The sequence below is a fragment of the Dreissena polymorpha genome, chromosome 7 (assembly GCF_020536995.1).
Source record: "Dreissena polymorpha isolate Duluth1 chromosome 7, UMN_Dpol_1.0, whole genome shotgun sequence".
NCBI classification, from domain to species: domain Eukaryota; kingdom Metazoa; phylum Mollusca; class Bivalvia; order Myida; family Dreissenidae; genus Dreissena; species Dreissena polymorpha.
The window spans coordinates 101912631-101925792 of NC_068361.1; the positions used below are offsets into that span (position 1 = coordinate 101912631).

The 13162-nt window shown below is 38.5% G+C and overlaps 1 protein-coding gene across 1 annotated transcript; it reads right to left on the reverse strand.

Moving 5' to 3' along the window:
• Positions 1–11983: 11983 nt before the first annotated feature.
• On the reverse strand, positions 11984–12949 carry LOC127839981 (uncharacterized). Its single transcript, XM_052368370.1, has one exon. It carries the CDS (start codon positions 12947–12949, stop codon positions 11984–11986), a length of 966 nt encoding a protein of 321 aa, XP_052224330.1.
• Positions 12950–13162: the final 213 nt, after the last annotated feature.

A 13162-nucleotide genomic window follows, 5' to 3' on the forward strand; every position in this document is an offset into this window, starting at 1 on the left:
TATCTGATTGTATATTTTGATTTATATATGGTGTCAAAAATAAAAAGTTATGTACAGGGAATTTTCATCATGAAATTATATTATTAGTGAGATAGGTATTCGATATTCCAACAATATTCATTTAATATGATGGGGATTGCAAATTGACTTTATATTCAGTTCTCATTGCCATTTTCATCATACTTTCTAAGCTTTCAGAACGTCGATAAAGGACCATTTTGTTCTTATTTTGTCTAAGTTATCTCTATAAAATAAATAGGATGATAAAAGTGCACATAAATCTCAACCAGTGCGTTATGACACACTTTTTTTTATAAAATTGAATGGCGTGTGTTCATTTTAAACTTGCGATTAATTTTGAAAAATGAGTTGCGTCTTAAATTATGCAATAGCGAACAACCTCGGTGCCTTCAGCGCTTTTATTTCCATAATTTCAATGGGTCAATACTTTCTCATCGTGTGCATTTATTCCGATTTAAATTTGTCATCCTAAAATACTTAATGTACTGAATTGCAAGTCTATATTTAGTTACAGCACCTAGTCTGTTGCAACACGCACGCTGTTCAGGACAGACGACAATAACAGTTTCCCCAGCACTTTGAGCGCACTGGGTACCGCCGTCCTTCGACACTTGCATTATCATCATCAGGCCATCCCGTCAAATTCCTGGCCTGTATCTCTGCCCAATGTCCTCACGCCCTTCCTCTACGCTGCCACCTATGCTGCTCCCGTCCCACTTCCGGCGATGTAGTAAAACCACTATCCACCTTCGACAGTTACCATTCCGCTTAGCGATCCTTCCAAGTTCTGGGAGTCAGCTAAGTCAGCAGGAGAGGACGTCCTGGTCGAGGGATGACGGTTCGCGCTTGATGAACAGAGTAGCCCGAGGAAGTTCCAATTTTCGACCCTCAGGCGATGTAGCAAAACAACTTTCCACATACGGACAATTACCTTTCCGCTTGGCGATTCTTCGGAGTCTTTAAGAAAATCTTCTTCGAGTGACTCTCGCCCAAATAACGACACGCATGCTCAAGCTGCTGACCGAGCTCTGTTTAACTAATGAATACTATATTATTTATAGAATTACCTTGATGTTTTTTGACAATCGCCATTTTCTTTTACATTTTCAACTTTAATCGCGAGCTGACGGTTTCAATTGCCGCTGGTGATTTTGTCGATTGGAAACACTTAAATGTAATATCCTGACTTTAAAATAAAATAAGAAAAATACGCTCATTAATTTAATTTAAGAAATAAGATTTAAATTGTTGTTATTGCCTTTTGTCACTTGTTTGTCGCATATTCATCGCTGAAATTTGTGTTATAAATTGCACGTGTATTCAATCCACACGTAAATGTTTGTAAATAATAATTATACTCCGGGAGATCACACCATTTGTGCTCTCAATTTGTTAATTGTGAGTTTATTTTTCACCATCGAAATATATGGTCATTAAATATTTGATTAGCATGCAGATTTTCTTTCGACACATTCAAATGATACTTGTCTAGCCGCGTCAAGCGAAAGTGGGTCTTATAGCGCAGTTGCGCAGTCTGGACAAGAGCTGCACTGTAAGCTATAAATCACGCAATGTTAAGTGGTCCAATTAGGCATCACCTGACCTACTGCGAGATGCGCAGGTTGGACCATAGATTCGCAGATAAGAACAATTTTCGCACGACGCGGGTCTATAAAAATAACTTTGTTTCTGATAAATGGAACATCTTAGCACAATACTTGTCGATAGAAAATGTAAGTCAAACCGTGTTATTAATAGCAAACTGCACATTTCGGTAGCATTTCAGCCTTTCAAGAACGATTTCCATACTGACTGAGCGAGTACGGAAAATATTTGTGGTCTAGAGAATTAAACGATTTCCGTCTTATCATTATACTATATTTTTCGGTACTTTTTATTTCCTCATATTGAAAGCAATGCTGTGTTACCCACCGATAGTTCATTGTGTTTTCCCCAGACGATTTAGAACCGAGTCAAAATACGAAGTATTATTTAAACATATATCATACACACAATAATATCGAAAATGATCAACCTAAACAATTTTGTTGTTTTCTGTTGAGTTTTAGCGAGAATTGATAAATTATTTCCGATTGTCACGAATTTTCCCAATGAACTGAGTTAAACTTATCATTATGAAACAATAATGAAAACGAATTCATATGAATATTAAAAAAAATATTGTAATATTTTATTGCTCGATTTTCCGTTTTTTATCCGTTTATCTGATAAATAATCGCCTCGACCGTTATTAAGGTTTGTAACTAATATAAGCCTCATCTGCGCACGTGTATATGTGAACTTCAAAGTTCATTTAGAAGTGATGTTGCAGATTTCACAGCCATAACAGACCCCCTTCCCCCCCCCCCCCCCCCCCCCCCCCCCCCGATGGACTACCAGAAATCAGTCAGGCGTTATCAACGAGGTTACGCAAAATACGCATGCTATTGTATTACAATCTCGACATTCAATTGTTGATCAGCAGTCGTTTTATTTTCCTTGATGATCTATAGCCTCAGATTTTGAATGAACTGTGCTGCGCAAAAATACCACTGAACTGACATCGCATGTAGATGACTATTTCAATCATTCAATGACAATGAACTGTTTCAGTTACAGGAACACGCATATCAAAGCCCAGATTGCTATTTATTTATTTTGGTTCCTTTATCGTCCCATGCTTATCAACGTTTATTGTTGATGTCTCAACAGATTGTGAACCTGTTTTTGTAATTGATGTATCTATGTAGTTTCCTTGGCAATTAAGTAGATCCAATTTAAAGGTCAAACATATAACCCTTGTACCCTATGACTGTGGAAAATAAACATATTCTGTTCGGTTAGATTTTGTTAAAAGGAACGCATAAATACTTTTTAACATGTAGGGTTTATAGAATTTTCTAGAACTTAGACAAATATGCGGGTATGCATAATATAGTAGGATGGAATACATTAGTACTTGCAATACGTAGATCATTTGATGTGTTGAACGTGTTCTTTATTGTTATTGTTTTGCAATTCTGACTTATGATTTTAAAACTATGTTTTCTAGAATGCTATCAAGCTTAAAATGACGGCGCACATATGAAGAACGCAGACCAGCATGATCGGAAAAGCTTACCTTGATTACGATAAGCTCAACGGTAACGCCATATTAATACACTCTCTCACATAAGCGTATAAATTAAGACATTAGGATTTAATTAAATGAACAATATTTATTTAAAAATCTTACTAGCAATATTAACTTTTAGTTTTAGCGTTTTTGCATTTTTTTAAAGAATAAGTTGTCAAAAATTCAACTTTCTATCAACATATTCGTAAGATGTATAGATTTATTTAATTTTTTTTTAAATAGTTACCAATAATTTTGCAAGTAGAATTCGCAAAAACGAGTTTGTTTATGTTATGCAACTTGCAAGTACATTATCAACACGAATACGTTGAGATGCAGTTTCGGATAACCACCAGCATGCTTGAACGTTTGCTTATGTTTGACCTTAACATCGTACACATGAAGGCGTACATTATGACGAAATTCCTTAGGCAAGAGTTACTGAGCAACGACGTCGGTGATAGTGTAAGTACTTTTCACATGAAAACGGCTTTTCTATTTACAGTTGAGAAATGCCCAGAAGACATATGGAGAGACGACAATCTCGTGCAATTTTTAATCAACTGTCTGAAAACTCTTCGTCGTTTTCTGAAAAGAGACTTTTTTCCGCATTACAAAATTGCCAATATAAATCTGTTTGCAGGAAAACTTTATGTGTATACTTCAAAGTGTGAAAGATAAATTTACAGCATGGATTCATTCAAGCTTAGAATGTGTTCAAAAAATAAACATGGATAACATGGAAACGATTTTACATAAATATGGAATTAAATGATGACACGATCGAGTCTAGCGATGAAATGCGTTCCGAAATAATTAAACTTTTGATGTTTGCAATCGCGAAAAATTCTCAGACATAGAGTTATCTGATTTTGACCTTTTGTCAGCTGCTCCGACAGAACATCCTGAATACAGTTCGGACATTGAACATATATTTAAATTATTATATTGCGCAAGGGCCTCACAGAGAGCATCTACTTGTTTAGAAAATGACAACCTTATTTCATGTTTTATTATCAACATGTTTGAAACATCTATCAACGGGTCTACATACATATCGAACTATTTAAAGTATTCTTCGTTGTTTGTATGCCCACGTCATTTTGTACGCGCAAACATGTTACTGGAAACGATCGAAAAGATGTTCATATCAGAAATGAAACATAGATCATGTAATGTCAACCGGATAAATGAAAGATCATACTTGACTACACCAACAGAAATGTTTATGAGACGTGTCACAGAAGACATGTATGTCATGTTTAGTCGAAAGGAATCAAACTGTGTACCAAAACATCTATCATACGAAAAATGCATAGCCATGTCATGTAAACAAGCAGATCCCAGAATTAAGATGCCGCTTCCATATATATAGGGAGAAACATATGTGTGAAAAACCATATACACAGACATACAAACATATTCCCATTGTAGACTTCGGCGTGTGCGCCTAGCTACGATTCATAACGAAGCAGACATACTGTGAAATCAACATGATCCCCAATAAAAGATGGTGTATTCACAGTTATATACCCCACCCTAACACCGCAACACATCTCCAACGTTCGAACAATTTACATACACAGAAGGGACAGTTACATGAACAGTTATTTACAAACATGAAACCATAGTTGTATTTGGGCACGATCCGATCAAGATTCATAATAACCCTAACACTATGTTATAGACACCGCGGAAATACGTTGGATCTAGACGATACAGTGCAGTGAAATTATTTTTGTGTTTCAAGGGAGATAATTAAATTTGACAACAACGTTATTTCCATTTTCCGGGATCTATTACTAGATACTCGTTCACAGTCGATTATTTATATATAGGGAGAAACATATGTATGGACAACCAGATACACAGACATACAAACAGACATACATATTCCCATCGGAGACTTCGGCTTGTACGCCGAGCTACGATGCAGAATGAAGCAGACATACTGTGAAATTCCGATCCCCCATAAAAGATGGTTCATTTACAATTACATACCCCACCCTAACACCGCAGCACATCTCCAACGTTCGAACAATTTTCATACACAGAAGGGACAGTTAGATGAACATTCATTTACAAACATGAAACCATAGTTGTATTTGGGCACGACATGATCAGGATACATAAATACATATACATATGTAACAATGTCGGTAGTTATCAAACGTAAGCACGACAGGCTCGTTGTGAGATTCTGTGATCGCCTTTTGTTAATCGTTTGACGTCTTGTTTTCGTCTTGTAAACACACTCGAACTGCATTTATTGCACAATTTAATGGAATCTTGAGCAATGAGAACTTTTTTATTCCTTCCGGGTTCGAATCTTGGTAATGTGGGGGTATAAATCATGTGCCACTTGGTCAAATAGAAGAATACAAAAATGTTCGAAAAATATAAAACTAAGAGCAAATGTTCTAAATAAGATATTGCGGATGAGTGTGAAAGTAATATGGGGACAGTTGTACGTACTAGTATATATGGTTAAAGAGAGAGCATGAGTCCACTCATAAAGTCTCATTGTTCCTCCCAACCAAAGCGAACACTCTAAAGGCAGCATTTATTTTCAAATCTTCAAAAAACGTGGTCACAACGTTTTCTCCGATTATATCTTGTCCAAGTTAGAAACATGATCACGTGGATTAAAAAACTTGGTAACTATGTCGTATGAAAGAAAAAACGATTGTGAACGATATAGAGAAAAACTATTTTTTTGCTTAATCTCTATAAGACTTGGTCAGAGCATTTGTACAATATTATCTCGACCGATTTTGAAACTGGCTAACGTAGTGTCAAAAACTAGTTCAATAGGTAATATTATAGAATAAGCTTGTCAACATGGCGCAGAAGCGCCAACCGGCATTAATTTATTGTCTAATGCCAATGCATTATTAAAGAAAACATTAACAATAGGCAACATAGTCCCATAAAGTTGGACTAACAACAAAGTCCTGACATATCATATTATGCAAGAACAACATATTGTATGACATACAATATCAACAGTATATTATGCAAGAACTAAATAATATATGACAAACATTGAACATTAAAAATAACAAAGTGAAACAGGAAAATCACAATGAACTTGACTAAAAATTTATCGACGAAGGAGGAGGGGGAGGGATGGTGGTTAAAATTGCTATTTTTTTTTAAAACAATGGTCTGCGCAGTGCCAGTTCTGTTGAGGAATGATGAAACATCCGTTATAAAAGAGTAGGTTACATTGCAGTAAATAAAATCGTTAGCAAAGGTTGCACCCCAGTAGTGTAAAACACGGGGAAGTACGCTTCAAATATAAATCAATTTATTACTCCTGCGTCTTATAAATTATAATTTTATATTTTTGCTCTCCAAATTTCCTAGTTCATTTATGGGACAAAAGAAAATTGACAACAATACATGAATTGAAAAGGACTGGTGCACAAGCGCCAACCGGCGTTTATAAATTGTCTAATGCCACTGCATTATTGAAAATAAAACATTAAAAATAGGAAACATAGTCCCATAAAGTTGGACTAACAACAAAGTCCACTTGTTGGAAATCCCAACAGTAGCCTTTCCTGAAGAAGGGAGAGTTGTTTTGCTTGTTAGGGAAAGACGGGAAGCTCGAAGATAGCGGGGCGCTGGTCGGAAAGGACTGACTGTTACCCAATGTTGCACTGAAAAGGAATGTCTCAATGTGAACAGTTCACCATGGTACGTCAACCAGACGCGGGTGTTGTTGGCGGCAAGTTTTTAAATGATCGTAATGTATCTGAAAAGTTGATTGGAGTTAGTTTGGTATTGTGTGGTGTAGATGTCAGGATAGATCTGAAACGCCTCATTCCATTGGTTATTGTTGTTAATTTGTTTTCGACTGGCTTTGTGTGTTGATGTTACGGTAGACGATTGTGTTTTGTGAATGGTTGTTGTTTCCTGATGTTGGTCCTTAAAAATGAGTGAAAAAATTCTCCTCATTCCCCATTAACAATCTTATTGATGGTACTTTGGTCCAGAGGCGGATGCACTGTTGAAAATACACCTAAACTAATGTCACTAGCGATACTAGTTGACGGACTGTCACCAAAGTTTGACAAATATGGGATGAACGCCACATCATCGGTCTCCGTCTCCTCACTGACGCTATCAGTCTCGGAAACGGGCGCGGTTGTAGACGTACCGTCAGACTTTTGTGTGGCCTTTGCAGGGGCAGACAGCAGCGCCTGTATATCCTGTAGCACCTCCTGGTCTTGAGAAATGGCCTCGGCGATTAGTGTGGCAAGATGGTTGTTTTTAGGGGCTGGTTCGTCGGAAGGTGCTGCACCAGTGGCCTTCCGTTTGCCACCTTTTGCTGTTCGTGGGTCAGCCTTGCCCATTGCACTGAAACGACAAACATTATGTTACGGATACCAAAGAGAGAAGTTTTAATATTTGCTACATGCAAGTTCAGAAGTAACGTTGCAAGTAGCCAAACAAACAGCATACCTTACAGGTATGTTAGGGTACAGGCTAGTGTGCCAATATTCATGTGAATTGTTATGGGTACATTACAAGTACCCAGGAAAATAATTTAAACGTTTTACACTTTTATTAAGTTGTAGTGGGCACATAACCAAATAATCATGACTAAATAATGGGTACATAAACTCATACCCAATAATATGTAATGGAGCCCATAACAAGTACATGATAATATATATCATGGGTACACAACCAATACCCGATAGTTCATTATGGGTACACAACCAATAACCGATAGATTTAATGGGCACAGAGATAAAGCCAGATAATATGTAATGTGTACACAACCAATACCCGATTCGTTATGTTGGGTATACATCCAATACCTGATAACTTTAAAGGGCACACAGTTCCTATAACTTTTAAGGGCACACAGTCCCGATAACTGTAAAGGGCACTTATTCCCGATAACGTTAAAGGGCACACAGTCCCGAATACTTTAAAGGGCACACAGTACCGATAATTTGTAATGAGTACACAACCAAAACCCGATTAAATATATTGGGTACACACCAATACCCGATAAATGTAATGGGAACACATTTAAGGCCCGATAATTACTAATGGGTACGCTACCAATAACCAACAAAAATATTGGGTACACAACCAATACCCGATAATGTAATGTAGGATCATAACCAGCATCCATGAAATAAAAGGTTTTAAAAGTACTCCTGCATACAAACAGGATAAAATTATTAAATAATGAATAGAAACAGCTTGCCCTACGACGACTGACACTTGTCCTCTGAGCGTACAGAGGTAATACTTCCAGGAAAGGCTTTGTAGGGACTGATGAGCGAACTTCAACCCTGCTGCTTCTAATGACTCAAGATGCCGTGCACCAAGTAGTGTCTGAAAATATTGCAACATATTGTCAAATAAGTGGTAGAAATATACACCAGAATAATGATACAATATTAAAAACTACGCCGGTTTGTCTTCGTTTGGGATTGCAAGTCTGCGTTCTGCAAATAGCACAGCACTGCGCACAGACATATAATATCGGGGCATGCCAATGGTATGATGAACATGCACACCATCGTCAGCAGAAAAACATTCTGTAAAACGTAAGTTAAAATTGTTCCGTGAATGAGTCCAGAAAATGATTTGACTTGACATTCCGCAATGTGCTGATATGAGAGAATTCGCCCGATCTACACGCATATTAAACATTTGCTCATTTCGTCTGCAAGAATCACCAGTCTGCTTCCATAGCTAAGTATTGTGTCTGCAAGGTCAAACAATGTCTGCACTATTTCTTCAACAGATCAAGAAAAATTACACAAATCATTACTACCAGCTTCTACAAAAGTAATATCAATGTTGAACTCAGAGACTAGGTATGTGGATTGTGAAAGGGACTTGGTTTTGTTTGTTGGCACAATTCTACCACGTACACCATGCCAGTAAAGTTGTATTCTATTGTTGGATAAATTTAAATGATGTTTGTGATTTGAGGCACACCATACGTCAAAACGTTTAACAAAAGAGTGCCCCAACAACAAAACTGATGTAGACATTGCACAAATCCCTGTCACAAAATAGATGCCACTGGTTTAAGTCAAGCTAGCGTACTCACGCTATCAAAGAAGGTCAACCCACGCTATTTGTTAGGTCAAAGACCCAAATGATGCTGCGCAAAAAACACCGCACATATCTAAATCAATCTTACATTTAATGTTGAGATTTAATGTAAATCGTAACATGCAGAGCAAGTATCACAACATACAATCAAATATACAATCACAAACAGACTCAGTCAGCGAGTACAACAGGCGACGCTACGAAACGTCTAAAGTATGTCACAACAACAAAGAATATACCTATTTATTGTTGGGCCACTCTGCTGGGCTGGTTTGGTCAGTTCCTTATTGTTGGTGTGTTGTAATCGTAAGTTAAAGTAGCGAATTTAACAAAATTAAAATTTCTTTCTCACAGTTTCTACGCCATAGTGTGTATCTTAATAGATATGGACCCTTTTGTTGAATTTCTCTTAAATTAGCAATGCCATCATTTACTGTAAAATATGTCTTAAAAATTGTACCATTATATTCCAAAGTGTGTATCTACTTTTCCCAAATATTATAATTGTTTGTTGAGAAGGTATATCAAGGTTAAAGCTGTCATGTAACCATGGAAACCAATTTCAATACAAAAAATAATTTACTTAAAAGATGTGAAAATAGTATAATTTATTCTAAAGAGGTGAAAGTAAAATAATTTATTTAAATGACATGACCATTACATTTAATGTTTACTAAACCTTGCAAACACTAATACACAACCTTATTAAACATTGCATTTTTCAATCTCTAAGTAATTCATATATAATAGTAGTTCAATGTTCAAAACAGATCCCAAAATGAAGTACATACATAGACAAAAATACTTTTCTCAGTTGTGTTCAATTTTTACTTAATCTTTCAATAAGTGCTTAACATTGCAATCTTTAAAATTATCAAATAACAATATATCCAGGAATCATAAATGTCAAGACTTAGTACATAATAATTATTAGCGTTATGGTTACCATGATAACCATTTTTAAATTCAAAACAATAATGCACTTATTTAAAGTCCCTTTTGCTTAACTGAATATAAATTTAAAAATAAAACTGCATTATGAAATAAGTAAAGGTAAAAGGTAGCCTATATTCAAACATATTCCATAAATAAGAGTGAGGTCTTGCAGCATTTAACTCTTAAATATATCATGGTAATAGCACATTGTCAAAGACTTTTCTTCATGATTTTAATATGTTACACAATCAGCTTTATTAGAAGCTGTTATTTGTCACATAGTGTTGGCATGGTTAAAACTTCAAGTAGAAAAGAAGGCAAATGCTTGTTTTGCACAGTGTTCTAATTGTTCTCTTTTATACCACAGGCATTGAGCAGAGGGGCTAAGTATTTCCTGTAGGTGTGGTATACAGTAAATTTATTAGTACAATTCTTCTCAAGAAGGCCATATCTTTATTGACATCTTCTACACAGTCTGACTGTAAATCTTCTTGTATTGGAACGCGTTTGTTTTTCAAAAGATCTGGTGTAATGTAGCCTTTATTTTTCTGGTAAGCTTATCGTGGTTACTCCGTACAATGCGCCTCGCGCGCGTAATCATCAAATTTGAAAATCCTCGTATACTAGACTTTTTTTCACTGTAAGTTTAGATTTTAATGTTAATAATGTGTCATTCTATACAAAGTAAATATTAATAAATTCATTTTTCTTCTGTAAATGTGACAATGCTCAATTTCTATGGTTTCGTATTCATTGTTTACATACCCTACATTTTTGTGTTTTCACCACTTTTAAGCGTGGGAACATATAATTAGTTACTTAATACACATATAAGGAAGCTTATGGTTTATCTCATTATAATTTTAACGTTGTGTGTATTATTGCAGCTTAAAGCCTTGATTTTTCCAATTTTAAAGCATGTTCTTAGTTTTCAATTATTTTGTATTTTCAGACGTTTTGTCAACATCAACCACCGTTGTTTTACGGGACCAAAATTAATCCGTTAACTTACGACTGGAATTCAATTGTTACTTGAGTCGTTAAAGTAAAAAAAACAACGCAAGCAATGGATGGACAGACGAAAATAAGGTCAGAGCGAATTGGAAGGCGGACCATGTCGCACAAAAAAAAAACAAGCCCAGCACAAGATACAGAAAAGCTTCCTAGAAATAAGTCAAGATCGCAAACATCTTCAACTACCACTCAGAGGACTAAATTGGAGTTGGCAAAACTCCAACTAGAGTATGAAAAAAGACAGGCGGACATAAAACTACAAGAACTACGTTTGCAAGAAAATATTTTAAAAGAAGAATTTAACTTGGGAATGGAAGAAACGAAACTGTACATGATGGAACAGGATTGCTCAGACCTGTCCTCATGCAGCAGAGTACATACATACCTAAGGACCTTAAACTATATAAACAGCCTCCCTGAACCACAGTCTGCGCCTCAGCTGCAGTATACGCCTCATCTGCAGTCTGCGCCTCAGCTGCAGTCTACGCCTAAGCTGCAGTCTACGCCTCAGCTGCAGTCTACGTCTCAGCCGCAGTCCACGCCTCAGCTGCAGTCTACGCTTCAGCCGCAGTCAACGCCTCAGCCAATCTGCGCCACAGCTGCAGTCTACGCCTCATCTGCAGTCTATGCCTCAGCTGCAGTCTACGCCTCAGCTGCAGTCTACGCCTCAGCCGCAATCTACGCCTCAGCTGCAGTCTACGCCTTTGCTGCAGTCTACTCTTTAGCCGCAGTCTACGCCTTGGCTGCAGTCTACGCTCCAGCCACAGTCTACGCCTCAGCCGCAGTCTACGCCTCAGCTGCAGTCTACACCCTCATATGCAGTTTACGCCTTGGCTGCAGTCTACGCTGCAGCCGCAGTGTGCGCCTCAGTCGCAGTCTGTGCCTCAGCTTCAGTCTATGCCTCAGCCGCAGTCTACACCTCAGATGAAGTTTGCGCCTCAGCCGCAGTCTACGCCTCAGCTGCAGTCTACGCCTCAGCTGCTGTCTGCGCCTCAGCCGCAGTCTACGCCTCAGCTGCAGTCTACGCCTCAGCTGCAGTCTACACCTCATATGCAGTCTATGCATTGGCTGCAGTCTACGCTTCAGCCGCAGTCTACGCTTCAACCGCAGTCTGCGCTTCAGCTGCAGTCTACGACTCAGGTGCAGTCTACGACTCAGGTGCAGTCTACGCCTAAGTCGCAGTCGACGCCTCAGCTGCAGTCTACGTACAAGCCGCAGTCTATGCTTCAGCCGCAGTCTATGCCTAAGCTGCAGTCTACGCCTTGGCTGCACTCCACGCCTCAGCTGCAGTCTACGCCTCAGTTGCAGTCTATGCCTCAGCCGCAGACTACACCTCATCTGCAGTCTGTGCCTCAGCCTCAGTCTACGTCTCAGGTGCGGTCTAAGCCTCAGCTGCAGTCTACGCTTCAGCCGAAGTCTACGCTTTTGCCGCAGTCTACACCTCAGCCGCAGTCTACGCCTCAGCTGCAGTCTACGCCTCAGCTGCAGTCTACGCCTTGGCTGCACTCCACGCCTCAGCTGCAGTTTACGCCTCAGTTGCAGTCTACGCTTCAGTCGCAGTCTACGCCTTGGCTGCACTCTACGTCTCAGCTGCAGTCTATGCCTCAGTTTCAGTCTATGCCTCAGCCACAGTCTACGCCTCAGCCGCAGTCTACGCCTCAGCTGCAGTCTACACATTGTCTGCAGTCTGCGCCTCAACTGCAGCCTACGCCTTTGCTGCAGTCTACGCCTCAGCCGCAGTCTACGTCTCAGCTGCAGTCTACGCCTCATCTGCAGTCTGCGCCTCCGTTTAAGTCTGAGCCTCGTCTGCAGTCTATGCCTTGGCTGCAGTTTACGCCTTTTCCTGGTAGCCACTTACCTTTCGGACAAGTTATGCAACCTTATCAGGTGCATAACGCTAAGGGTGTAACAGATGCGCCATTTATGTCAGACTTTTCCAAATACCTGATCAAGAAAGAGTTACTAATGGCAAGTTCCTCAAGC

Bases quoted from the DNA above. Each gene is read 5' to 3' on its own strand.
- LOC127839981 (XM_052368370.1), bottom strand. From the start codon at position 12,949: ATGAGGCGTAGACTGCAGCTGAGACGTAGACTGCGGCTGAGGCGTAGA.